This window comes from Doryrhamphus excisus, linkage group LG16, assembly GCF_037039965.1.
Source record: "Doryrhamphus excisus strain RoL-2023G ecotype Guam linkage group LG16, RoL_Dexc_Guam_v1.1, whole genome shotgun sequence".
In the NCBI taxonomy this organism is placed as follows: domain Eukaryota; kingdom Metazoa; phylum Chordata; class Actinopteri; order Syngnathiformes; family Syngnathidae; genus Doryrhamphus; species Doryrhamphus excisus.
The window spans coordinates 10,605,386-10,632,775 of record NC_136372.1 but is presented as its reverse complement, the minus strand read 5'-3'; the positions used below and the strand labels follow the sequence as shown (position 1 = coordinate 10,632,775).

Here is a 27,390-nt window from a genome sequence, read left to right as displayed (position 1 = left end):
GAGCTTTGGTTAGTGACCGAAAGGACAAGTTTGAGGGTTTGAATTTTCTCTGTAGCGTTCCTGGGCTCTCCTTTAGAGATAGAGCTCTCCTTCCGAGTAGAACCACTGCTCCTCCACATTGAGAGGAGGCAGATGAGGTGGCTCGGGCATCTGGTCAGGATACCTCTCAGATGCCTCACTGGGGAGGACACATCTGATCGGCTGGAGACCTCTGGGAAGACCCAGGACACGTTGGAAAGACTGGGAACTGCTTGGGATCCACCAGGAGAAGTTGGAAGAAGTGGCCAGGTAGAGGGAAGTCTGGGCTTCCCATTTTAGGCTGCTTTCCCTGTGACCCGACATCGGATAAGCGGTAGAAGATATATGGCTGGATGGACAAAATAGTAAAATATATAAGCATATACAGTACTATATACTGTATAATCTGTACATACTGGATAATTTACATACAATATACACAAAACTTTCATTAATTAAGAAAAAGAAAATACATTTTACAATTTTTACATTTTAAATAATACTATTTTGTTAGAACTGTGTGATACTGTGTCTGCCTTTTTGTCTGTGTGGTACATTAACATACACTCATACAAATAAACTACATTTAAACTACATTCCTATATTTTGTAAACAATATTTTCACTAAAATATCCCATGTGCCTCTCACCTAAAAGTCAGCTGGTGTATAAGGATGATTCCTGATCACCATTTAGCTGCTGGATGTGTCGCTGCCATTGTGGATGGACGCTAAATCCACTACTCAGAGAAGGGAAGGTGCAGAGCTGTAGCAGAGAAATAAGATTATGGCACAGTCCTTTCAGCAGAGAGAGGAGGAAGAAGCCTGCAGGAGCAGCGTGCATTCTTTGTGTCGACACAGACAGGTGAGTATTGTTACACATCAATGCAGTATATCGTAGGTTATTTTCAGTGCATTTTATTCATTACTTTTTTTTATTTTGTATGGGTATCAACTTTACATGTGCACTTGGTTGGTAAAATCATATGAAATCAATTGATCGAGTGATTTTATTGCATTCTGGTTGTATGAGGTAGTTGTTATCCTCCTTTCAATTGTCTGAAGTAATGCATTCAAAATATTGTACATATAGTAAGATGAGTTTAATATTGTGTATTGTATGTATTGCTACATGCTACAATATTTGTTAATACCAGAAAAATCTAATGTAATTACAACATAATTACTCCTTCATAAATGTAATCAGTTACCAGGGAAAGTACTTTCAAATATGTGAAATAATTTGGGTTTAGTTTTGTGTTGCCATTGAGAGATGTTGGGCTGAGGGCTGAGCTTACAATTTTCTACCAGACCACAAGGGGACAGTGTTTTCCTCGCTTGTTGATTAGCCATTTAGCTTCCTGTGTTGTACGAGCGACATTCAAACGGTTTCCATGCGCCAAAGTTAGGCGTAACAGTGGTAAAAATAACAGCAATGTTTTTTTTCCAGTTAAAGTTAATCTTATTCATTACTGGTTCAAACATTCTATCATTGCCCTTGGTGTTATTATGCACTGATATTTACTGTATTTCAGCCATTGCCGCCATTGTTCACTAGTTTGGGACACCCTGCCATATACTGCTAGCATAAATCAATATGATGGTGGTGAAGTGGGCAGTTATTGCAGTGTTGTTTGCTAGGTTTGCCATCAGGTATGATGCCAGATATGGAGCAGGTCATTGGGAGCATACTCCAAGGAGACCGGGACAGTGTCCAGCACCACCTGCACAGCTACAACACCAAGGTACTCCACTGTTGCACAACTTCTGTAATTTCATTCATATGTATGTGTTTAGTTTTAAAATGCTAACTAATAACTTGATGCTCCTATATCTGTTGTCTTTTTTCCCCTGCAGTATGCAGAGTGCTTCTTTTGTAACAGGGGGGAGCAAGAGAGAAAGCAGGTTAGTCTTTTCCTTTAATATTGTACTGCTACTCTTTTGTAGCATTTTAAACTAGCAGCTTCTGCAGCCCAGAGCCCCCTTTTTATGTTTATTTCCGTGATCTGACGTTTTATTTTTTCCCACGTATCCTAATTGGATCACACTTTTGTCTATATTAGAGTGCATAATATAGGGTTGTAAAAAAATAACGCGTTAACAACGGCAACAAATGTATTTCATTAGTTACGTTACTTTTTTAAAAAAGAGTAATTAACGCATGCGCACCAGAGCATGCACGCTTCTCGTTACGACGACAGACAAAAGCACGGTGGAGCGTCCCAACACAGTCACAGGAGTCTGATGCTCTTTTCTAACTTCATTCTGACCTGAACGCATCAACAACAGTACAATTCCAACACCGTATACTTTATGTATCTCCAACTCACACACGTCTCTAGACCCTCCATCCTGGGAACGACACTTCCGCGTTGTCATTACAACAACGTGAGATGCATTCAGGGACACTGCGAACTCCACAAAAATGTCTCAAAAATGTGCCCGCCGCGTGTGGTAAAGTGGGTATTCTTAACACTAATTTCGTAATATTAATTCCTCCTAATTCCTCCTTCCTCCTACTAATTCCTAGAATTAATTCCTATTAATTCGGGTGTAAAATTTGCTACATTTGAGTAGGCTAGAAAATACATTTGTTTGAATTACGTGCTGTGATGGAACGCAACCCCTCGTTGCTCATAACACGGTTTTGTGATTGAAATGTTCTGCTATCATTAAATAAACTACTGTTAGAAAAAAATATTTTTAGATTTGTGTGGTATCTTTTCGCTTGATTGACATATTAAGTTCACTTGGAGCTGTTTATACATACAAATGTTTCTTTTTTCATTAAATACAGTAAAAATGTGTGTATTTCAGACACCATTGCTAATACATTTTAAAACTGTGATTAATTCGATTTTTTAAAAATAATTTGGCAGCTCTAATGTGATATCCAGTCTTGAAATTAGACTTAGACTTAGACTTTCTTTATTGTCATTGCACAATAACACAACAGTGAAATTGCCAACAAAATGTCGTTGCCTGGCTCCCGTATAATAACTGTATCTCTGATAGCCTGTGTGCTCCTTAATGTGTCTAATGCTTATTAAAACTATTTTAAAACATGCATTTCCACTCCTGGATCAAACGGCTGCAGCAACAAGAACTGGAAGAGGTAAATCACAGATGAGCTGACGAGGACATTTCCCTGCTCTGTCTCAGATTATTACAATAATCTCAGAGCATTTACAGTACTGACTCACACAGTCAACTGTATCCATGTCTCTGTGTGTGTCTGTGTGTGTAATCCTATGTGTGTTGTGTAGTCAAGACTGTAGTTGTATGTTCCAAAGCATCGGGATACTTGTTGTGTCAGCACATTCCACATCCACAGCACATCCCGTTAACCTTCAGCTCACACGTTGACAATGAGGAATCTTTACTGAAGTGGCTTTGTGCAGGAAACTTGAATAATATTGTCAGTTAGTTCAGTGATGTTTTCATATTTCAAACTACACGAGTGCTGCTGGCACCGGGGAACACATTTGATTAAGCTAAACTGTATTGCGGATCCACAAAGTGTTATTTCTTTATTTTTCTCCCATGAAAAGATATTAAGATACTGTACCTTTAAATGGTTATACTGAAAATCTAAGGGTGCTTCTTGGTGGATCAGTTTAGGAAGAACAAAACCAGGGAGTTTGTTCCTGACCCTGACCAGGACATGGACTCCGATGATGATGACGACCCTGATCTATTATCCCGACAGGTGGACTATAGACTCTGTTTTTGTTCATGCAAACACAAGAACTGTGAGTACCAATTTCCTCAAATATGTGGAACTCCTGCAGCATACCATGCACTTATGAAAGGTAAGGTGTTTATTTGTGAGCAGGCAAACATATGTCATTGTAATATACACTAGGGCAGTGATTCCCAAAGTGTGGGCCGCGGCCGCCTGGTGGGCCGTGGTGGTACTGCAGGTGGGCCATGAGAGATCATTAAAAATATGATTCATTTTTGCACATTATTTTTGTATTATTACAATATTATTTTAAATATATATAATTTTAAAAATATGTTTACTCTGAAATACAATTTAAAAAAATATTTATAGGTGTAAGTAATAACCTATTGAGTGTTATTGACCTGTCACAATATTTTAGGAACCTTATACAGTTTATGATTGGAACGTAGCTCTCTGGTCATCATGCCAGTCTTGAATGCAGTTATGAAACGTATGAGCATTAATTCTGTCTTGTGTGTACACCACAGATTCTGTGTACACCACAAGTTTGGGCTTTCTTTCGCCCCCTGCTTTCATTTCAATCCTGAATCTTAATAACAATAATAATAATAATAATAAGTTAAGTGCTCTGACAATGCAGCATTTTGTCTATGTACTGTTTACAGGACAAAGGTGGGCCGCAGACACTTTTTAGATTTTCAAGTGGGCCCTGAGTTGGTAAAGTTTGGGAACCCCTGCACTTGGGGATATCATTTTTCACCCCCTTTATAAAAGCATGCACAAAAGTTTACCTCAAAGTTTGGTAGAAATTTTTTTTGTATTGTAGTGTAATCCAACTACAGTAAAATCTCGTTATATCGATATCGGTTATACCGAAGTACTGCTTATTACGATACTATTTTCATTTCCCGGCAAATTTCTAGTCTTTTATGATATAATTAGTTCTGTTAGTACGATACCCGGTTATTATGATAATCCAGAATACAATAGCTTTCCATGTTAGCTGTTGCAATAACAATATTGCTGTAGCTTGGTTAATATACAAGTCGAGTATGTAAATGGAACACTGTTGGTGTTTTTTGAGGTTTTTTGTGAGGGCTTTAGCGTCGAAATACTAGGTATTTCCCATGATGTCTGTTGTTAGCTAGCTCATGTTAACTCGTTTTCTCGCACTAGAATGCACTGCTCTAGCTCATTAAGACTGAATTTAATTGTTTAGTCTTACTTTTTCATAATGTTTTGTGAAAAAAGCCTCAATTTTTTTCTCGAGTTCATCTTTATTTCCTCATGCTGCATCTTTTGCGTCTTTCCTGTGTACATCTATAGCGCCTTGCTGAAGCTCTGGTTAACTTCATCAGTGATCAGCTTCAATCATCACTGTTACGGGTTTGCCTGCATACGCTACGTATCCTGTCTCGGGATAGCAGCGGTCTCTCTCCCATGGTCACCTATCGCGCCCTTATCACCCTGGCAGGCCTGGGAGGCATTCGCTTGCATCTTCCATGCCAACAACAACAGGAAATAACAGCAGACGGCTCTGACAGAACATACTGTCAAACAAATCAGGATGGTGTACAAAGCGATGCCTGTGCTATCGGTACACACAGCTCAGATCAAGCATGCTGTAATGGAGGAGGAAAGAAAGACATCTGGGAGGAGGACGAAGAAGCGATGGGGGAAGATGAGAAGATGTGTCGAATGGAGGCCATGAAGGTCTTGTGTAATGTCATCTACAACAGCCCCATGGCACAGGAGAGAGCCGCTGAACTCAGGTGAGAAACCGTCAAGTCCCGATGCACCGTGTTCTTCATATTACAAGTGATTGCCACTTAAGTCGACGCATGGTTGACTGTGTCAACAAAAAAAACGTAATTTCTATGAAAAATCAGTCTGTTTATGTTGACAACCAGACTAAGTCGATGAACTCATGAAGTCTCTATCCGCCGTGTTACTTTTACTGAAACTTAACTGCTCAACTCAACCGCCTTTGTCATTTCAATCATTTATTTGAAAAATGGGTACGTTTATTAGGAGTGGGACTTCTGATATTTCGCCCAATACCGATATCAATCTGATATCAGCACAACCCATGCATACTTTTGTTACTTGTTTTCTAGGGCGGAATATAATAAAATGCTTGATCAAGTGATATTACAGAGAATAGTCAGCAACAGTAGGTATGAGAAAAAGTGATCCATTTACTTCTTGATGCATCTGGTTTTAGTTTTATCCCCAATAGGCATAATATAGCACGGTTCAAGGTGCTCAATAAAGTGCTTAAAGGGGACCTGCTAGACTTTTTCCACTTTTCTGAACTATAAATGTACTAGTTTGAATGTTGTATTCTTGTGTTATACGATGTCAAAGTTTCAGATAATGAGGTTTGCGCATTTGGAAGTGCCTTGAAAGACGTTTGGGATGGCTCTGAATGCTCGATTCCAGAGAGTGTTCTAACACTGGCCGTTTGTGATGTCACAGATATGCTCTCTGCCCTCTCCAAGCTCTGCTTCTCTGTTTGGAATGGAATGGAATGGAATGGCTTTTATTGTCATTATACAAGATGTACAACGAGATTGGAAAGCTTCTCCTTTTAATGCAGTAGTCAAGTTAAAAAAAAAAGTATACAAAAGGAGAGTAAAAAAGACAATTTAACAAGATATATACAAGATATCCAAAATATACACATAGTATTGCACAGGAGCATATGCAGGAGCAGACTTATTGCAGATATATTAATTTTAGTGCAATGATAAATGGGTCATAGTACAAATGATGACTGGTGTATACAGATGAGTAAATTGCGGTGTTAGCAATGTGAAAGCTAAGGGAAGGTTACATTTATTAACAATTCCTAATGAGGAAAACATCAGGCACAATTGGTTGGAGTTCCTGATTACCAACCAGCATGGAAGAAAAGCGCTTGTCTGTGTAGCATAATAGAGTGTGCATACATGGAGCGGGTTGCTAATAGCTGTTTCCTACCACAATTAGTGGCTCTACCTGAGTTTTTTAAACACTGGTAGTTCCGCAAAAAAACGTGTAATGTGACCACATTTCAAACCTAACGTTAAAATGCTAAAGCTATACCATTGAGAGACGCCTTGAAGTAACCTCTTTTCTTGAAAAAACTCCAGACTGTCCAGTCTCTACTTCTGGATCAGATTTGGGATCCAACACATATGATTAAAAGCTGACATTTTAAAAAGATAAATCCCTGTTTAGTGGAAATCCAAGGAAGATTACTCACCAGTGAGAGTTTCTACCGCTTTGCAAATGTTTCAAACATTTTTTTGTAGTAAGCTGCAACGTCTCCTTGCTAAACTCGCTACCACACGTTGTTGTTGTGATCCGTTGGTGGTAGGTGTGCTGGCGCAGAGCTTGGCATTAGAGTGCCAATATTGACAATTTCAAATGCAAGCCGATATAATACGATCCTTTTTTTTTGCCGATGTCGTATCGATATCAATATCGGATCGGGACACCTAGTACCTATTGTTAACGCCCTTATTATTGCTAAGCAGCATGGAAAGAAAAATACTCTCTAGTTGTACAGCATTAAAACATGCACATAGTGACTTCCTGTTCAGTGCAAAGTAAGCTTCAAAATAGTAGAGCTTTATTGCCACTCAGGACATTCATGAACAAATCTCTTAGATAATAAAGAAAAGAGTGTAAAATGTAATCAGAAAAATCTTAAAAATATGCACAAATAAAATAAAAAACCGACAATGGCTTATGTTGACATCATCGGCAAATCCGAGGGCCATCGACATAAACGGGTTCTACCCGGGTTGTTTTTGTTTGCTTTGATATTTTGTGCTATAGATTATCATCTGCATTGTTAGGATGTATAATTCTCAGATTCTCTGACCAGCCTCACTTTTTTGGGGCTTGTTTGCATGGAAGGCTTCTGCAAGGTGTGTGGGAGAGTGTGAAGAAGGATATCAGCAGAAGAGAACAAGGCACTGGTCAGTTTTACAGGCTGAGACTGCTCTTCTTGCTCACCGCTTTGAGGCCTGAACTCAGACTGCAACTGTGGCAGGTACAAACAAAACCATTATTTTCATATGCAATTCTAATCAGTTCACATGATCAGCACTCAACAGTTTGCTTTCCCTCTTGTCAGGAGCGAGGAGTATCAGTGTTGACCAAAGCCCTGGAGCGATGTCTGGCTGTGAGGTGGGCTGAGGGGTACGAAGTGCTCAGTGATGTGGCAGGAGCTCCTGTTTCCATGGAAATTGCCCAAGAAGTCATCGAGGTCCTCAAGACACTTTTCAACATCGCACACAAGTTCAACAGGCAGGAGCCAGATGAGGTACCGTCCAACTTTCCACTGTCACCAGAGTCGTGGAAAAACAAAAACAATTTATGCTACTACAGCATAAAACCCCCCAAATCTTACATAAATTACTCCAAACAAACAATAACAATCAAACTGGTTGTTTAATCATGGTATGATCACCATGGAGTGTTTGGAGCCCAACAAAAAAAAAAAATAAAAAGTTCTCACAAACCCCTAACACTGACCCTAACCCCATACTGTGACCCTAAACCTCTAAGGAGGATGCCGCCCAATATCGCCACCTTGCTGCTGTGCTGCGACACTGCCTGTTGTTGTCATACGATGGAGAGGACACAAGTGAGGACATCCAAAGGTTTGTTGTACAGCTATCAACACATCTCTCAATACTACACGGTAAAACTCAATATACAGTAAGTCAAACAGCCCAAAGGGCTGCTCAATACAATATGAGCCATTGATTGAATATCATCGACAAGCACATTTTCCAAGAAGATGCTATTGTAAAATGTACTACAACGAGGCATATCTCTTTAAGTGCCAAGATTGCAAAACTGCGACAAGCAACATTGCTGAATCTAACAAGCCAGTTCAGCAGATATGTTGCCAAAAGTAGTTAATACAGGAGGAAATGGCGGACATCTGTAACTTTAATCCAAACTACATTTGTGGGCGTGGTTGTATGTGTGGCAGATTATTTTGGGCCATAATAATGTCGCTTGAAGCAGCAGTGGTGTTCAAGATATCTCTGTAAGTGACGATGGTGATGGCTGGGTTTGCTTGAGAGATGAGGAAGAGTATCGATATCAAGGAGATGACATACTATGCATATTAGATGAGTCCGATCACAAACTGTGGGTCATACTGATTATTTTTATAATATGCCTTTATGTCTTACCATTTTCAAGCTACAACCTTTTGAAATAGTAAGCCAACCAATCACAGTGCCTATATAGACAAACAACCATTCACACTCACATTCATACCTATGGACAATTTGGAGTCACCAATAAACCTAGCATGTTTTTGGAATGTGGGAGGAAACCAGGAGAACCCCCATGCATGCACTGGGAGAACATGCAAACTCCAGACGATGTATTTTACTTTTATCATGCAAGGTTAACATCTATACTTGCACGACAGTAAGGTAATGTCACCTAAAACAGCTGTAGAGTTTTACATATTTTACATGATTTTCCACTGTTGACTGTGCAGGTTTGTCTGATGTTTCCTTACTGTCTTCTGTGCAGGCATACAGTAAACATTCTGTCGGCACTGCCACTGAAATGCCTCGATGTCCTGCTGTCTGTCCATGCCGACAAAGCATCTCACAAATGGGAGGGCGTCAACATGGACTGTGTCCACACATTGCTGTGTTTTATGGAAAGACGTCTGGACAGGGCAAGTGTGAGCATTTATTGGGATGATCCAGACTGATCAAACTAATCTATAAACCTGTATACTGTATTTCTTGTAGCTATACATGGATCCTACTGATTTGATATTCCATGTTTAGATTTGTATGAATGTCCAATGCTAATTTTGACCTTCAATGTTACATCATTCAGGGTGACAAACTGAAGGAGAAACTAATCCCTGTACTTAATCTGCTCACTGAGAGCTCTCGGGTTCACAGGGAGACTCGTCACTATTTACGACAAAAGGTACCTTTATCTCATGTACAGTAAATCCCTGCTATTCCTAGTTGTTACGTTCCGAGACCACCCACAAAGAGCAAATATTGACACACCTATAAAAATGTCTATTTTGGATATTCTAATAACTATTATTACTATTGATGCTGCATCAAGGTGCCAGGGTATGGTTGCCTACTCTGACAACATACCTACAGTGGTGTGAAAAAGTTGTTCCTTCCTGATTTCTTTGTTTTTTTTTTGCATGTTTGTCACACTTGAATGTTTGAGATTATCAAACAAATTTAAATATTAATAACACAACTGAACACAATGCACAAATGCAATTTTTAAATGAAACTTTTTATTATTAAGGGAGAAAAAAAATCCAAACCTACATAGCCCTGTGTGAAACATTGATTGCCCCCTCTTAAAGCATAACTTAACTGAGATTCATTGAGCTCTATCACTGTGAGAGCCATTATCCACAAATAGCAGCAACTCATCCAAGAGGTCACAAAAACCCCACAATAACATCCCAAGAACGGCAGGCCTCCCTTTTCTCTGTTAAGGTCAGTGTTCATGACTCCATCATAAGAAAGACACTGGGCAAAAACGGCCAGTTCCAAGACCAAAACCACCGCTGAACAAAAAGTACATTAAGGCTCATCTCAATTTTTGGGAAAATACTCTGTGGGGCTGACAAGACAAAAGTTTAACTTTTTGGAAGGTGTGTGTCCAATTACATCTGGTGTAAAAGTAATGCCCCATTTCAGAAGAAGAACATCACACCAACAGTAAAATATGGTGGTGGTAGTGTGATGGTCTGGTGCTGTTTTACTGCTTCAGGACCTGGAAGACTTGCTGTGATAAATGGAACCATGAATTCTGCTGTCCACCAAAAATGTCCGGCCATCTATAGTTGACCTCAAGCTGAAACCAACTTGGGTTCTTTAGCAGGACAATGATCCAAAACACACCAGCAAGTCCACCTCTGAATGGCTGAAGAAAAACCAAATGAAGACTTTGGAGTGGCCTAGTCAAAGTCCTGACCTGAATCCTATTGAGATGCTGTGGCATGACCTTAAAAAGGCGCTTCATGCTGGAAAACCCTCCAATGTGGCTGAATGACAACAATTCTGCAAAGATGAGTGGAACAAAATTCCTCCACAGCGCTGTAATGCTAGGAGACCACTGGGCCGGCACCATTTGGTGCCAGTTCGCGCCAATGCAATTTGCTGTGGCGCCTAGTGTTGCCACTAAGGTGCCTATTGGCATGCAGTGGCTCAAACTGCCTCCCAACTGGCTCGTGGTGGCCGTAACAGCAGCAAAAATTTAGTTTGGCGAAGAAAATTTCTAAATGTTTAAAATCTTCATCGCGCCAATTGCTTGATGCAAGTGGTGGGACTTGTCAATTAACGTCATCATGGCAACATGCCGAGCGAACATAATTTGGCGCCACGGCGAGCCACTACGCGCCAATCACATAATCTTTGGCGTGAACTGGCACCAACTGGCGCCGGCCCAGTGGACTCATAGCATAAGAGACTCATTGCAAGTTATCACAAACGCTTGATTGCAGTTGTTGCTGCTAAGGGTGGCCCAACCAGTTATTAGGTTTAGGAGGCTTTTTTTCACACACGGCCACGCAGGTTTGGAGTTTTTTTTCCTCTCTTAATAATAAAAAGTTTAATTTAGAAACTGCATACTGTGTTCAGTTGCGTTGACTAATATTTACATTTGTTTGATCATCTGAAAGGTTTAAGTGTGACAAAAATGCAGAAATAAGAAATCAGGAAGGGGGAAAACACATTGTCAAAATCATACACTGTCCAATTTGACAGTGGTATATTATTACTAAAGTGAAAGTAATTTACCCGCATTCACTGATATTATTAATACAGACTCATCTTTCTAAGTGTATTGTATCTGTTTTGGCACATAGTACATCTATCCATTCACCTATTTAAAAATGGTAAAACATCTGTGTTTCCTTTCAAATACAGACACAAGTTTAACATCTGTCTTTCCGTTCACACACACACACACACACACACACACACATAATGGAAATGTCAATCTTGAAGGAAAAATTGACACCGACCTTTGTGACCTTAGTTTGCACCCCCTTGTAGAAACTCTGTAGACAAAACTGACACTTGTCTTTCACCCGAGTAAAGATCTTACCCCCCCTGAGGGACGTTGCCGTCCGTCCAGAGCAGGACCCCACAGTGAGAGGCCAGCTTGTTCGCCTGATGACCCACGTCGACACAGATGTGAAGCATTGTGCCGCTGAGCTGCTGTTTGTGCTCTGCAAAGAGAACGGTACTGTCTTAGTCTTAGTTTTTTAAAATGAACTATACACACAGTACCTCATTAACATGCACAGTGAACTGCACAGTAATTGGTGCGTTGTTATTCTGCCCCCAGTGAGCCGCTTTGTCAAATACACTGGCTATGGCAATGCTGCCGGGCTGCTGGCCGCTCGAGGCCTGCTGAGTGGCAGGAGGAATTCAGGGGACTTCCAGTATGCGTCCCAATATTCCAGTGACTCAGACTCCGACACAGAAGAGTACCGGGAGGCTAAAGCCAGGATTAACCTGGTGACGGGCCGGGTGGAGGCAGAGCAACCTGACCCCATGGAGGGCATGACAGAGGAGGAGAAGGAGGAGGAGGCCTGTCGCCTCATTAGCATGATCAACAGACTATCACAGTGAGTGTTCCGACGAGATATTGTCCCTTTGTATTCATCAATCAATGTACATATTGTCCCTATGTATTATCAATCAATGTACATATTGTCCCTATCTAGAAATCAGATCATTCAGCCAGTGGGGATGACAGTGGATGGGAGATTTGCTCCGTTGTGCAGCCAAATGAGTGGCTGCACATTGCAAGAGGATGACGAAGTCGAAGAGGAGAATATGGATATGATGCCAGAGGAGACATAAGACAAGCGAATATAAAAATGATACATAAAGGAGATGCTGCATAAAAAATACTGTAAAGAATGGAAAATAATTTGTTTTCATAGACTTTCATAGACAGCAACAGCAAATAAATGTTACATATTGCAGTGTACTCATTTAATTTGTACTACCTTACACTCTTCTGCACTCCATAACTTATTTAAATGTTTTTGCCACTAAAATAATAATGCAGACAAAAGCATTTGCTAGGAAGATATGTTTGGATGGATAGTATTTCTCTTTTTAGATCCTCTAGATTAATCCATCATCCATTAAAATATTTTTTGTAAGTAATATGTAATAGGATATAACGTTTATGACATCTGCATTACGTGCATTGCATAAGTTTGTTACGTAGCTCAATCTTGGTGAATTGGAGGCGGGAGGCAAGGCAAACAGGCAGGCACACACGTGACAATATATTGAAGCAGGCAAAATGATTGCATTTATATTCAGTTATTTTCTGATTAATTAATTAATTTGATCAACCCAGGCCTCATGCCAACAAGAAATCTTGTCATGTTCATAGCAAACAAACAATAAAATTCAGTGATGCAATCTTCTGCTTCTTCTGCTTCATTCCAACTTTTGGTAAGTTGATATGGTGTTCATCTTACTGCTGATGAGCCCAAATACTCTTGATGAAGCTTCATTTCATGGCAACAGTATCACTAACTTTGATGTATATTGATAGGGTTTGCTTATGTTATCACTGTAGACACTATATAGTATTCTGTACACAATATAAAAATCCCTCATTTATCATGGTGAATTGGTTCCAGACTCGACTGTGATAAGTGAAAGTAGGATGGAATATGTATAAATGGAATATTTTCATAACGACCGCACGGTGGGGGAGTGGTTAGTATGTTGCACTGTATATCGTCAAAACTGAACAAAGTTGATCCCATGATCAACTATGAGACGTAATAACACCGTAGCTTGTCTAAAATGTGCACCCCGGTTTTGAGTGTGAAGCTGTGGCACACATACGGTACTATAGATAGTGGCCAGCTTTAAAAAGGGGATTGACACTGGCAGGCAAATCCGGAGTGACATAATCAGTTTAGATAGCGGAACGAATGAGCACTGATCTGGACATTGTACATTTGCACAGAGACTAGAGTGACATTGAGAGACGATCTTGCCTCAAATGGAAAGGCAGGATGGAAAAATATCAGCTAATGAGGAGTGCCGGGCGGAGAACGGTGAAAGTGAGAAGGATTCGGATTGGTTTATTTCACAGGAAACACCACAGGGGGCAACAGAGGAGGAGGTCACGGCTCAATGGAAACCCGGTGAACCAGTGACCCCACAGCAGGTCTTAAGGCTCAATGGGTATACTGAAGGTGAGTCAGCATTTTATAGTGAACAAGTATTACTTGCTTCATGGTTTGGGAGGTTTAATGAAAGTCTATCAATGGATCTTGGCAGATTACCTGTGTCTACCAGAGGACAACATCTACAACATAAATTTCTCTCGCTTCAAGATCAGAGACCTGGCCAGTGGAGCCGTCATCCTTGACATCAAAAAGCAATGTCCGACAGGTAGATCCAAACACGTCAGTCCAGGGGTCCCCAACCACCGAGCCACGCTTGGTACTGTAAACAACTGAATCAAATTTAATGTAAATCTAAATCAATAAAATACAGTTTTTGCATGTTTATGTTGTTTAGTTTCACTGTGTTTTGGCAAACCAGTCCTTGAACGCAACACATCTGTGCTAACTTTCTTCAACACTGCACAGATTGACGACTAGACTGTATTTTTCCTGTTTTTCTTTCACGTCATATTTGATCCCAAATGCCCATAGTAAGCATAAAGGTAAGGTTTGATGATGTTATTGATTACCGATGTGCATAACCTTCAGTTAATTCATGCTAGGACATTTGTAAATGAGCGATCCTTTCAGAAGAATGGATGTTGACATTCTCCTCGTATTTCGGATCAACATTTGTAATAAAGGTGACTGCTGTAATTATTAAATTAGATTCAGTTCCAGGAACTTCCGCTTGTCTCTTCAATTGCCATTGCTCACTCATGACACAATCCAGGTTGAAGCCCATTGTCAACTACAATGTAAAGCTAAGATTTCAAAGTTTTATTCTTATAACATGTATCCACCTTACACTGCTTGGTTTTAGCATAGTGTGTATCCTTCGATTTTTGTGTACACAATCCTGGGGGGGAAAGTGTGGACACCCCCGGTGTAGTACCTCTTGCTCTCCGTTTGTCTCCAGAAATCCAAGACGTCATCAAACCTGATGTCAACAGATTCATCCAGTATCACTTCTCCCCTGCATTTCTCACCCTGAAAGAGATTGGAGCTACGTAAGTAAAGAAGACTTTCCTCTTTCTCGTACATTGATCCAAATATGTACATACGTACCTGGATATAAGACAGCTGATCAGTTATGGCATAATAAACATGCAGTGCACCCGTAATGCATGATTAAGCTGCTGGACAGGACAGGTGAAAACTACAACGGCAAAAATGTGTTATTTCCATATCAGTTACAAAAAGTATGGAATTCGGCCAAAACCTTCAGGAAACTTACACCTCAGTTTAATGAGGTCATTTTGATTTGCTTTTTGTGGCTTTTTACCAACATTTTTTAAAAGTAGAGAAGTAGACAGTACACTTACATTCAAAGTAATAATAGCATACACGTCAAGGTTACTGTTCTATGATCGTTCAGACTAATGTCAGTGACCTTTGACTTCATGATATTCTTCTCAATGAAAGGACAAAATATCCCACATATATCTTCAAAATGTACATTTTGCACTGTTTTGCTTCAAAGCAGAACTGGAGGTAGCAGAGATGAGGATGCTGAGATTCTCATTGGGAGTGACCAGGATGGATAGGATCAGGAAGGAGTACATCAGAGGGACATTACATGTTAGAGGCCTTGGAGATAAAGTCAGAGGGGCCAGACTGAGATGGTTGGGACATGTCCAGAGGAGAGATAGTGAATATATTTGTAGAAGGATGTTGCATTTAGAGAGGCCAGATAGGAGGCGTAGAGGAAGACCAAAGAGGAGGTTTATGGATGTAGTGAAGGAGGACATGAGGGTAGTTGGTGTGAGAGAGACAGATCCGGAAGACAGGGTTGGATGGAGGAGATTGGTTTGCTGTGGCGACCCCTGAAGGGAAAAGCCCAAAGGGAAAGAATAAATGTTTGTAAGCAATGTAAGCAGTTTTCTGCACACCTGTGGATCCAGGTGGTGAAGAAGACTTCATGGTGAGCATCCACTGTCTGGAACAGTAAACCAGAAACTTCCTTTGCCATCACCAAATGTTCTCAATTGGATTTCAATTGGGGGAACTCACACAATGGGCGGAAAGAGTGGGGTTATTCCTCTGGAATAAGTCCTTTGTCAGGCAAGCATTGTGACCTGCAGTATTGAAAAAGCCGGTCAATACCGACTTCAGTCAAGAGGTATGTCCCCTGCAACATCTCCACATAGCCAAATACTGTTTGACGCCCCTGCACCACCTGAAGCTATATTTTTTAATTTTTAAGATTTTTTTTTTGGTTATCCTTTCTCTTGTCTGACTTTTCGCACCATGACCCATTCCCAAGTTTATTTCCACCTGAATCTGTGATCTGTGTCTTAGGTTGGAATTCACCGTGGGCAACAGGGCACTGAACCGCTTTCGCCTTATTGAGAGGCATTTTTTCAGAAATGTCCTGCTCAAAACCTTTGACTTTGAGATTGGCTTCTGCATCCCATACAGCAGGAACACCTGTGAGCACATCTACTTCTTACCTGACCTGGAACCACAAACAGGTACACCTTTATGACCAACACCGTGTGGCTTGTGACAATGGCCTTGATCATGATGCTTTATGCAGAATACCAATTGAACCTTTTGACTGAGCATTTTAGGTTGTGGGTTTCTTAACCGTTTAATACCTGACACATTTCATTCAGAATGTAACTCTTTGTCCTTTACTTCTCTTCTTTGCAGTTGAGGATATGATTGCCAATCCCTTTGAGACACGCTCAGACAGTTTTTACTTCGTCAACAACAAGTTGGTCATGCATCACAAAGCAGAGTATTCCTTTACGGCAGACACACAGACTGATGTATCCTGTCAGAACGGGAATGAATGAGTGAAGTGGGTTTTACATACATACAGTAAGCCATGTCCAAAAAAAATAGACTATTGTGTAAAAGTTAATTTTCTTCCATAATGTCATTCAAATTTAGAAACCTTCATACTGTATATTCTAGGTTAATTGTGCATGCATTGAACTATTCAACATTTTGTCTTAATTTAAATTTTTATGGCATACAGCTCCAGAAAATCCCCAAATCCATGTGTCCTAATATTATTATTATAATAGTATTCTGACTGTACTCAGTTAGTCAGTCTCGAAGTACTCAGTTTGCTCATAAAAAAAAGGAATGTCTGACCTGGGCTTTGAATAAAAAGAACTGGGCTTGCATAGCCAATGGTCCAAGGTCCTGTTCTCTAATGAAAGCACATATTGTCCAAGGTCCTAGGGACAGACGGACAGAAGCTGCCTAACGCCCATTGTGATTTGGGGTGCCATGTGTCCACTCTGTTCTATCAAGTGCAGAGTCAATGCAGCTGTCTACCAGGAGATCTTGCGGCACTTCAGTCAGAACCCTTACACAAATGTTGTTCATAGGCATTGCAACCATTTGGAATGCCCCCCCCCCAAAAAAAACCCCACTGGTGTACAAAGTAACAGACATGGAACAGGAAAACATCAGAAGTTGATGACAGAAACATTGTGAGAGCTGTAAAGAACAACCCTACCCAACCTGCAGACCCTACAGTGGCTACACCAGATCATGCCAAGCTGGAATTGGTGGTTAGGCCCAATGTTGGTGCAATGGTTCTGGCTGAGTTACCATCCTCTCTCAGCAGACAGCTCTCTGATTTTCATGTTGTTTTCACCTCTAAATGCAGTACACAGGCATAACCTATCCTACCTAAACTCAAACTGAACCCAGATCAGTATTTATTGGTTGAATAAGTAAATAAGACACGCCAAAACAACACCAACCTATCAATACCTTTGTTCTAATGAAAGATGAGTGGATGCTACCTAAATATTTGAAGTCTACACCAAAAATAAAAAAGTGACCTCACTTCTGAAGGCCACTGTGTGTTAAGTGTGTACATACTTTTTAATAACAAGGAGAACACGATGGATCACAATGGTGGGTTGTTGACATAAATGGAACCTAAACAGGTTCCAGTCTACATGTAGAAATCCCACTGTTAGACTATTGATATGTTGGAAAGGAGACTTTATAGAGTATATTTAATATATTAGATTAGAGATGTGATAGCCTTTGTTTTCGTTCAGTGCGTACTGATTCTCAACTAATTCCTTTTCATGTCTTATGTAAATAAAGTACTTCATATCAACCAAGTACTGCTATTTTTCCTCTGTACAGTAAACTTATTGGGTTGGGTTTTAAAACGTACACATACTGTACAGTATTTCTCAAATATTAAGTACAAAAGTAAATAGTTGGCATATGTGGGACATGCAGAAGTGGGAGGCGGTGGCCTATGGGAGAGTGGGGAGGGGGTGTACATGGAAATAATAGGGGGGGAGGAGCACAGGCGGGGTGGAAAAAACTCACACATCTGGAAAGGGTTGAAAGGAGAAGCGGGTAAGTCTTCCCAGATGGAAAAATACATGAAGTCAAAAGGTTCCAAATCAGGAAAGAAGACAAACTAATTGGCCGAAAGGAGCTGACCAGAGAACAGCACAGAGAAGAACACCAAAAGAGGATCTGCAAAGGAAAAGGAATAAAGCAAGTCCGGGAATACAAAGTGGAGCCAAACAACAAAACTGAAACATTGCTTCAGGTAAAGTCTGCTGCTGTTAACGGGACACAATCTCCTTAAATCTACGGAATAGTTCTTCCAAATGAGCATATCATGTGCTCATTAACAACTTGTAATGTTTTAGGCTGCAGTATTCACAATGAGATGCTATTTTTGTTTTTAAATAGACTACCATTGATGTTCAACATTACATTTTTTGTCATCTAACAAACCGATGCATGCATTCAAGCAGAAAAGAATACTATTGCAACATAAAAATCCAAACTAATGTATATGTATCCGTCTTTGAATGTGTCATTCTGACTGGTTTTTTTTTACTGTTTTTAAAAAATAGTTACATTTACACCATTTTTTCAGGAATTATATAAACAAATAATATATGTATAATAAATCAACAATTTATACTATACTTTAGAATAAATATAAATATCCATCAGGTGTGACTGCTCCTGATACTTTGACCTTACAGTGATTCCGTGGTTTTGTCTTTAATTTGCTGGTCGTGACCATATCGTAGATGCAAATGGTGAAAAAACGTGAGTAATTGATACGCCTATAACAATCATTACAAATATTTTTGACACACTCTCCCATCCTCCAAACCCTCCTGATTTCTCGATGTTGATGTTCTCCATTTTGGGAATTATTAGATTATGCTCCAGCTTCAGAACCCCTTCTCTCCTCCTGCAGTTCTAGAGTGTAGCTATGTAGGTAGGTATGTATTTTCTTTGTTAGTCAAACCATTTTTAATTAGCAAATCCATCCACGACCTCTTCTCTGAAATAAACATCTGTACCCGCTTTCCTGCGATGCACTCAAATGAATCGTTTGAGTCCCTGAGGTGATGGAAATTCATCAACCAATGCAAACATTCCAAAGGCTCAAAGGTAGACTGACTGCTGGATGTGAAATGAAAAGGGAAAGCGGATGATACCATGGGGAACATTGAGCAGAGATATAAACGAGGATTGAAGTACCGAATGCATCCGTGAACGGGCAAATTTAATTTAGGTGAGAATTTGGATAAAAGTGCAGCTATAGCATGGCTCCAAATGTTTTAGTCATGTTTGCTAGTGATGTCTATCTTCCAACATTTCCTGTTGGTCATACGTTGCTTTGTCCAGCATACACATTCATCCCAATGGTGCCGAACACTGCATGTGTGAACTTGTGCGAGCTTGTTTGCCCCTATGTTCTACACTCTGATGAGTGACGTCACACAGGAAGTCAAACTGCTGACAGGAAGGAAGCTCCCTTCCCTCCTCAATAGACTTAATTATACTACTGAAAGCATTTCCCATGGCCATGGCCAACCCTCAGAGGGGCACCCGTTATTTAACCACGGTTTCATGCTGCCGATTCCAATACCGATCAACCATGTGTGACACAGGCCGATACTGATCACATCATATGACGAGTGCTATTAGCAAAATGTGTTATCGTTTCTTTTTGCCCTTATTTTTGTGCAGCGATCGTACTACTTGGGCATCCATCCATTTTCTATGCCACCTATCCTCATTAGGGTATGCTGGAGCCTATCCCAGCTGTAAAGTGCTACCATAACAAATAATAATACATTGACAAAATTAGTAGTAGTTACTGAGGAACACCTGACAGTAACCACTACTCACTAGTTTGTCATTCATTAGTTATTCATTAGTTCCTCAGTAACTACTCTAAATGTACATATGTGCCTTAATTCTTCAGTAACTACACCACTCCTTAGTTCCTCATTAGATCCTCATGAACTACAGTATTTTTGTGTATCTTATTGTGGCAACTATTTGTGTTTTGGAGACTCCTGTCATAGTATCACTATCATATACGTATTTGGCTGGTAAACATATAGTGTACAGTCTGTGTTTATGGTTATTAAACAATCTGGCATCTGCAATTAGGTGGGTTCATAAGCCCAGCATCATCACTTTACTTGTTGTTCATGCCCAAGCCGTTCAAATGTGATTTTTCACAGAGCCTTCTGTCGCTTTTTGCTGTTTATGTGAGTAATTGCACCTTCTCCTGCTATTAAAACACCTTTATTCGAACGCTGCGTACCGGGGGTCAGCTCCGCCACCATTCCTGACTGAATGGCAATTCAAGAGAGAAACCTGAACCTGAACTGAACCTATATTTAGCACTTTTATTTGAAATTGAAAAAGAATGTCAACGTCCAGCAGAATTGCTTGAGGATGGTTTTATGAGCGTCTCAATTACTCATGTTTTTCCACCGTTAGTCATGGTTTTTCCATGCATACATTTTATGGAAAATATTGGCCATTCTTTTATTTCAACCCTTATACAGTTAGAAATCTCCCAGTTTTTGCATGTTTGTTTTTGTTTTGTTTCATTGTATTTAACCGAGTGCCGACCCGTCCCACTTTGTTCTACCATCTTGAACGCACTGCAGCGTAGATAACAGAAATCTGTTGTGTGTACAGATAGACTACTATTCTGTATTTTTCAATTTTTTACCTCATATTTGGTCCCTACATGGGTCTAAAAAGGTTGGGGCCACTGCTCTATGGAACACAGCATCCTACTGAAGATGTAGGAACCATCCATCCATTCATTTTCTATTCCGCTTATCCTCTCTAGGGTCGCTGGCAGCTGTAGGAACTTTATTGAAAATAGCCCAACTGAGATTGACATGCATATATTTTGTCTTTCCTTGCAGGATGTCAGTATCTTGCAGATGTTTGTGCTGCGTCAAATATGTGATGTTTGTGTTTAACCTCATCTTCTGGGTGAGTATTTGCTGTTATTAACATTTATGCAGCAAACTTGTCATAACTTGAATTTTCTCCTGAATAGTTGGGAGGATGTGGATTATTTGGCGTTGGAGTGTGGCTGTCCTTCACGCAGGCAGAGTTTTCCTCTCTTCCTCTTTCCTTCCCATCCCTCTCAGCGGCCAATCTGCTGCTGGTGGCTGGCGGGATTACCATGGTAACGGGTTTCCTGGGCTGTCTCGGAGCCCTAAAGGAGCAGCGCTGCCTGTTGTGCATGGTAGGACCACATCACAGGATCAAATAGGCAGTTTTCCCCCTCAATTCTGAATTGGAGATATACTATTAATTCTTAGGTTAATTACAAAAAAATGGTAATGGTAAAAATGGCTCTATCCTTGTTGTTGCAGTTCTTTGTGATCCTTCTGCTCCTTGTCTTGACTGAAGTTGCTCTTGTTCTGGTCATACACATCTTTCGTGATCAGGTGAGCTCACCTTCTATCTACATATTCGCCAACCCCTGTCAAGAGTGAAAATCGAAAAGGGCTTTTCTTTCTCTTTGGGCTTTTCCCTTCAGGGGTCACCACAGCAAACCAATCTCCTCCATCCAACCCTGTCTTCTGCATCTGTCTCTCTCGCATCAACTCATGTCCTCCTTCACTACATCCATAAACCTCCTTTTTGGTCTTCCTCTACGCCTCCTACCTGGCCTCCTACCTCCTTCTACCAATATATTCACTATCTCTCCTCGGGACATGTCCCAACCATCTCAGTCTGGCCTCTCTGACTTTATCTCCAAGGCCTCTAACATGTAATGTCCCTCTGATGTACTCCTTCCTGATCCTATCCATCCTGGTCACTCCCAATGAGAACCTCAGCATCCTAATCTCTGCTACCTCCAGTTCTGCTTCCTGTCTTTTCCTCAGTGGCACTGTCTGTCTGAATGTCAATGTCAAAATCGAAATGGATGATGTAGCACAAAATAACTGATAATCCACAAATGGGTTGCTACTGCAGTTTTTACGGGTTGCAGATGTGTGCATAAGTCACATTGACTTGTGTTGGTTTTGTTCGCACAGCTAGATGAGGTCTGCTTTGAAGGCCTCTTTCTTCTGTGTTGACAGAAAGTGCTACTGGCCCATTGCTTTCGAATTAAAAGCATTTATAATGTGCATGTATGGTTGAATCATATTAAGTAAAGTTAATCTCCATTATTGTGCTAACAATTAACAGCGAGAATGACAATGACAGTAACTGATGCAAATAATACAAATGAATAATGCAATATTATTATTACAAGTGAAGAGTACAGATTAATTTATTCGTACATTTCCACAAAGCCAATAATTGGGAAAGTTGACCAAATACTTACAGTAGTCCCACAGTTCCCGCAGTATGTTTTCTTAACTGCTTCTGTTTGGTTCCTCCACATTGGATTGACATTTTTTCTATTTCCAGCTGGATTCCAAAGCTCAAAACGAATTAAAGGAGGGGATGAAGAGTTATGAATCAGAAACTGGGCTGAAAAAATCCTGGGATAATGTCCAAAAGATGGTAAGAATCCCAACACCATATCAAAAACCTTATAATTAAACAAAAAAATATTATTAGAGACCTCTAGACATGAAATAGCATCCCTTTCGTCAGCTTTACACTTTTATTATCCAATATAGTAGAGAGATAAATATAAAACAAGCCATTCAAAACATAAATAATGTGTTTGGGTTGCGGCTGCAACAGGAGTTGTGTTTGTATTTGGATTTGTCTCACCAAACATTACAGTTAAAATGTAACGACTTGACGAGGATAGAATACTACCTCAGCGTCTTTCAATGTCTTTATTTAGTGAATTATGTTTGTATTTTAGTTCTTTTCGCCATTTTTATTCTTGGAAAACATTCTTGTGAAAATAAACATAGATGAGAGATGAAAAACTAATCACACTGCTATCAATCCGATACTACTGATACTGTACGCTGTTTCCTTCTCCAGTTCAAATGTTGTGGCGTTACCAACAAAACCGACTGGTATGATGTTCTCAATGGAACGCTGCCATCGTCCTGCTGCTCTGTCGGGACTGACCAATGTACCGATGGATGGAGTGAGGTTAGTTTGATGCTTACTCAGCTCCAAGGGAGTACATATGATCTCACAGATGTAAATTTTCTCCAGATGTGTGCAGAAGAACAACAGCAAATGAAGGAGAAGGTTTATGTTAACGGTAGCACAATAGCCTGCCAATTAGGTGGTCAGGATCTATTATATACCGTTGTGCAGTAGCCAAAATGATAAAGCGCTAGTGTGTACTCAACACAGTAAAAACAAGCTTTATGTCAGTGATGGAATGTGTCCATTTTTTCTTATGCATAATTCCACAACTTTTAATATAAAAAAAAAACGGTCTGGTCTTGGAAGGAATCAAACTTTGAGAACAAAAATGTACCAGAGTGTACGATTCTCTGTCAACCAATCAATACACTGCCGTGTCAGGTTCCACACCTTGGGTATCGTACCACTGCTGTAGATAGACCATAATATATATAGAAGGTCTCAGACAGTGGTGTCCGAAGACAGATGGGATAGGCTCCAGCATACCCCCGCAACCCTAGTGAGGATAAGCGGCATAGAAAATGGATGGATGGATGCTATAAACCTTGCAATCCAAGTTACCTCGGTGTTCCGAGGGTGTGTGTTTTTTTTCCATTGGAGTTGAACAACTGCTGCAGCTGATCAAAGTTTGTCAGACTGCATCATACTTAGTACTTCCTGGTACCTCTCAGAATCATGTGAACTGTAGTTCCTGTTGTGTAAACGTAAAACTAATCTACTGCAATCCAGCGTATCTTCCGCTCTGTCAGGCACACTTAAAAGTTTTTAATTTTCTCAAAAATCGACAAAGGGCTTTTTATGTGTGTTTTAAAATCTGTAAACATGTTGTTGTACTTGAGTAAGCGCTCTGCTTGATTGAGTGTAGATCATTTTCTGCTGACACAGGGATATAATACTACGCTGGCAGCGATAAACCAATCAGAGAACTACACGGACAGCACATACGCTTAACATCCGCGCGGCGGCACGCCATGGGAGGTGTCTGCATTTTCAGCTTGGTGCAGTGCCAATTTTGTGACAAGGTGCGGAGAAACTTCGGCAGCTTTGACTTGGTCTATTCTTGCCGCAGGCGAAGCGCAGCCTGCATAATGGTAAATTGACAGGTGCACAGTGTAGACACGTCACCAAAACCTCATAGGTCAATTTTTGTATTAATTGTCCCATCACAGCGGAGACATCACACATAATGGGAACTCAACCTGTTTTGAGGCTGGATTGACTGAAAATTGAATGAATTGACTCTATTGCTTTTGTACATAGAACACAACTCTGGTGCATTCAAGCACGACCAAATAAAGTACAACATCTCAACACTTGACAAAAGAACATAAGTGAAGAACAAAGTCAAAAACATTGTGGGATCAGTGGTACGTATAATTTTGATTATGTTGCCCACCCACTGTGAATTCTCCTTCAACTGTCTCACATTAGGCAATGTTAACATTAGGCAATGACTCCCTGCAGAGCAATAAAGGCAAAATAAATACGTCAGGGTGTAAAGCACTGAATGACATCATTTTGAGGTTTCAGTGCCAAGAATGAATGCTTCTTGAATGGTTTACTGACTTCCTCCTTGTAGAAGGTCAAAGCTCGGCACTTCCTCGTATTATTATTTGAATGTTCCTAAAATAAAAATCGGGAAATTATGATTCTAATACTTGGCCGCAGTTTGTTTGATCAGTCTGACCAATAAGAATCCAGGCTCTTCTTAAAGGGGAACTGCACTTTTTGGGGGGATATTTGCCCATAATTCACAATCCTTTTGTGAAACATGAACACATATTTCTTTCCCTTCTCTGTGCATTATAATACAAGAAACTAGTCCCGAACTACTTCTTTTTCCGCATTAGTGGGTGGTGTGAGAATGCAATCTGCTGTACTTGAATGAATGAGCACGTTTAGACAGTCCAGTGCTCTCGCAAATTAATGAAAATGACAATCACAATATTTACTCATGCCATTGCTCCTCAGCTGCCATTATTTCAAGTTAGTCCCTCCCCTTCTGCAGCGTAACATTTGTAATCAGAGATGCTTTAGAAGGTCTCTTAATCCATGTTTGTGTGTGTTTTACAGCCTTGTTACCAGAAGGCCCGGCAGTGGTTGCTAGATAACATTCCATCAGTGCTGGTGTTTGGTGTGTGCATCGGCGTTGTGCAGGTATGTTGTCTACCTGCCAGCTGTAAAGGCAGGGTCCTCCTACCAATATATTCACTATCTCTCCTCTGGACATGTCCCAACCATCTCAGTCTGGCCCCTCTGACTTTATCTCCAAGGCCTCTAACATGTAATGTCCCTGATGTACTCCTTCCTGATCCTATCCATCCTGGTCACTCCCAATGAGAACCACAACATCCTCATCCTCCACTAATGTTGATTTATTTATTATCATGATTAAATCAACTGACAGTTGTGGCATGTCAAGATGCTGATTAGGTAGTATGATTATTGTATATGTGTGCCTTAGGTTGGCTACACTCCAAAATGTGCAGTTTAACTGTATTGTGGGTGGTCGGGGACTCTGAAAACCAATCAGGATCTGGTGTGACCACCGTTTACCTCTAATACTGTATACGTTAGTATAAACAAACGTCTATCTTCAAAATGCCATCAATATTGTGAAACGCACTTGTGTGTGTTTGTCTATAACACACACGCCTGCCCATGCAGCATAATAATGCACGGCCCTATGTTATGTTAGTATATTGACTGGTTTTCGGACCCCTCCATACCACACCCAATACATTTTACATACATCAGCCTTTTATTGTGGCCAATAAAAGAGATTCATGACTCATGCATCTCTACCACTCACCAGTTTAGCAGTTACTGTGTGAATGCAACATTAACATGATGTGCACTGTTTTTTACCATACTTCTCAGTGTGAACACACCTATGCACTCAAAAGACGTTAACTGAGACACTGATCTCTCCTCTCTTGTCAGATCTTGGCCCTGGTGTTCTCCATGCTGATGTACTGCCAAATCGTGTGTGCTGACAAGTACTTGGACTAACTGCCGACCTTCAGCAGGGGTGCAGCTCTCAGACGCCAATATATCATGACTGACCCAAACGGGTCCTATGACATTTGACCATTTATGAGTTCTATAACGTGTTCTGCAAACCTGCTGATGAAAAACCTGACTAAAACCTTGCACTCCCAAACTCATGTGAACCACCTGAATAATTTGGACCCGTAACTGGTGCGAGTTAGAAGCAAAACAAAAGGCCCTCAAAATGCGTCCCACACTACAATTGTGATGGTGGCAGACACAAAAGGCGGTGATTGTTAGTGGCTTTCCCAAGTTCCTGTGTAGCAGACATTGTGTGCATATTCTGCACATCAATAATGATTTTTATTGGAAATAATTTTAGAGGACTCAATTACCGGTCGTATCAGGACCACTCAATAAAACCATGATATTCCTGAACCCGTCTAAGTTGACACCCTTCGGACTGGTTGACTGATGTCGACATAAGCGGGTGTCGAGATAACAAAAAAAAAAACCTAGCCATTTCTTGCACATTTGCACACTTTAACCAGATACAGTTCATAAGGAGAATGGATGATAATGAAGGATTATTGAACCTATGCAGTTTGGTGACATGGTTTTCCGCCGTTTGCGCATATTTTTATTTACATTGTTCTGATTTCATATGATATTTTTATACTTTTGTCTAAGAGTGTATGAGATGTATGTCTTGACTGCAACAATAAAGCTTTCGTACATTCACATTTGTTTCGGTGGCTAACAATCTAATTAAAATAAAATAAATAAATAGGTGCATTTAGGGCGGCACGGCGGACAAGTGGTTAGCACGCAGACCTCACAGCTAGGAGACCAAAGTTCAATTCCACCCTCGGCCATCTCTGTGTGGAGTTTGCATGTTCTCCCCGTGCATGCGTGGGTTTTCTCCGGGTACTCCGGTTTCCTCCCACATTCCAAAAACATGCTAGGTTAATTGGCCACTCCAAATTGTCCATAGGTATGAATGTGAGTGTGAATGGTTGTTTGTCTATATGTGCCCTGTGATTGGCTGGCGGCCAGTCCAGGGTGTACCCCGCCTCTCGCCCGAAGACAGCTGAGATAGGCTCAAGCACCCCCGCG

General features: G+C 40.5%; 3 protein-coding genes across 5 annotated transcripts; all 3 read left to right on the top strand.

The window, feature by feature from the left end:
* The first annotated feature begins 717 nt into the window (after positions 1-717).
* LOC131102764 (chaperone Ric-8A) lies at positions 718-13,165 on the top strand. Of its 3 annotated transcripts, none has more exons than XM_058048283.2 (14): positions 718-881; positions 1,658-1,761; positions 1,874-1,921; positions 3,114-3,131; positions 3,633-3,725; positions 5,031-5,476; positions 7,611-7,746; positions 7,831-8,019; positions 8,265-8,359; positions 9,255-9,405; positions 9,573-9,668; positions 11,819-11,963; positions 12,069-12,351; positions 12,451-13,165. In XM_058048283.2, the coding sequence occupies exons 2-14, from the start codon at positions 1,672-1,674 to the stop codon at positions 12,587-12,589; spliced, it is 1,929 nt and encodes a 642-aa protein (XP_057904266.2). In that variant the 5' UTR covers positions 718-881; positions 1,658-1,671; the 3' UTR covers positions 12,590-13,165. The 3 variants fall into 3 exon arrangements, with proteins under 3 accessions (XP_057904266.2, XP_078653678.1, XP_078653679.1); XM_078797552.1 differs by having other exon boundaries at positions 9,255-9,411; XM_078797553.1 differs by having other exon boundaries at positions 721-881; positions 1,670-1,761; positions 9,255-9,411.
* A 492-nt stretch (positions 13,166-13,657) lies between these two features.
* mmp25a (matrix metallopeptidase 25a) lies at positions 13,658-18,026 on the top strand. Its single transcript, XM_058049339.2, has 5 exons — positions 13,658-13,956; positions 14,042-14,155; positions 14,849-14,939; positions 16,231-16,403; positions 16,585-18,026. The coding sequence occupies exons 1-5, from the start codon at positions 13,761-13,763 to the stop codon at positions 16,728-16,730; spliced, it is 720 nt and encodes a 239-aa protein (XP_057905322.2). The 5' UTR covers positions 13,658-13,760; the 3' UTR covers positions 16,731-18,026.
* Positions 18,027-18,228: 202 nt separating this feature from the next.
* On the top strand, positions 18,229-27,329 carry tspan4b (tetraspanin 4b). The gene is made up of 8 exons (XM_058049892.2): positions 18,229-18,472; positions 21,126-21,195; positions 21,263-21,454; positions 21,585-21,659; positions 22,633-22,728; positions 23,167-23,280; positions 25,357-25,440; positions 26,227-27,329. Exons 2-8 carry the CDS (start codon positions 21,127-21,129, stop codon positions 26,293-26,295), a joined length of 699 nt encoding a protein of 232 aa, XP_057905875.1. The 5' UTR covers positions 18,229-18,472; position 21,126; the 3' UTR covers positions 26,296-27,329.
* Positions 27,330-27,390: the final 61 nt, after the last annotated feature.

What these genes read in the sequence shown, in the direction of transcription:
- LOC131102764 (XM_078797552.1), top strand. Translation starts at nt 1,672, where the DNA reads ATGATGCCAGATATGGAGCAGGTCATTGGGAGCATACTCCAAGGAGAC. An exon ending in CTGATCTATTATCCCGACAG is followed by an intron (nt 3,726 to 5,030) that starts GTGGACTATAGA and finishes GTACATCTATAG; the next exon opens with CGCCTTGCTGAAGCTCTGGT. An exon ending in TCAGACTGCAACTGTGGCAG is followed by an intron (nt 7,747 to 7,830) that starts GTACAAACAAAA and finishes CCCTCTTGTCAG; the next exon opens with GAGCGAGGAGTATCAGTGTT.
- mmp25a (XM_058049339.2), top strand. Translation starts at nt 13,761, where the DNA reads ATGGAAAGGCAGGATGGAAAAATATCAGCTAATGAGGAGTGCCGGGCG. An exon ending in GCTCAATGGGTATACTGAAG is followed by an intron (nt 13,957 to 14,041) that starts GTGAGTCAGCAT and finishes GGATCTTGGCAG; the next exon opens with ATTACCTGTGTCTACCAGAG. An exon ending in TGACCTGGAACCACAAACAG is followed by an intron (nt 16,404 to 16,584) that starts GTACACCTTTAT and finishes TCTTCTTTGCAG; the next exon opens with TTGAGGATATGATTGCCAAT.
- tspan4b (XM_058049892.2), top strand. Translation starts at nt 21,127, where the DNA reads ATGTCAGTATCTTGCAGATGTTTGTGCTGCGTCAAATATGTGATGTTT. An exon ending in AGCGCTGCCTGTTGTGCATG is followed by an intron (nt 21,455 to 21,584) that starts GTAGGACCACAT and finishes TTGTTGTTGCAG; the next exon opens with TTCTTTGTGATCCTTCTGCT. An exon ending in GTACCGATGGATGGAGTGAG is followed by an intron (nt 23,281 to 25,356) that starts GTTAGTTTGATG and finishes TGTGTTTTACAG; the next exon opens with CCTTGTTACCAGAAGGCCCG.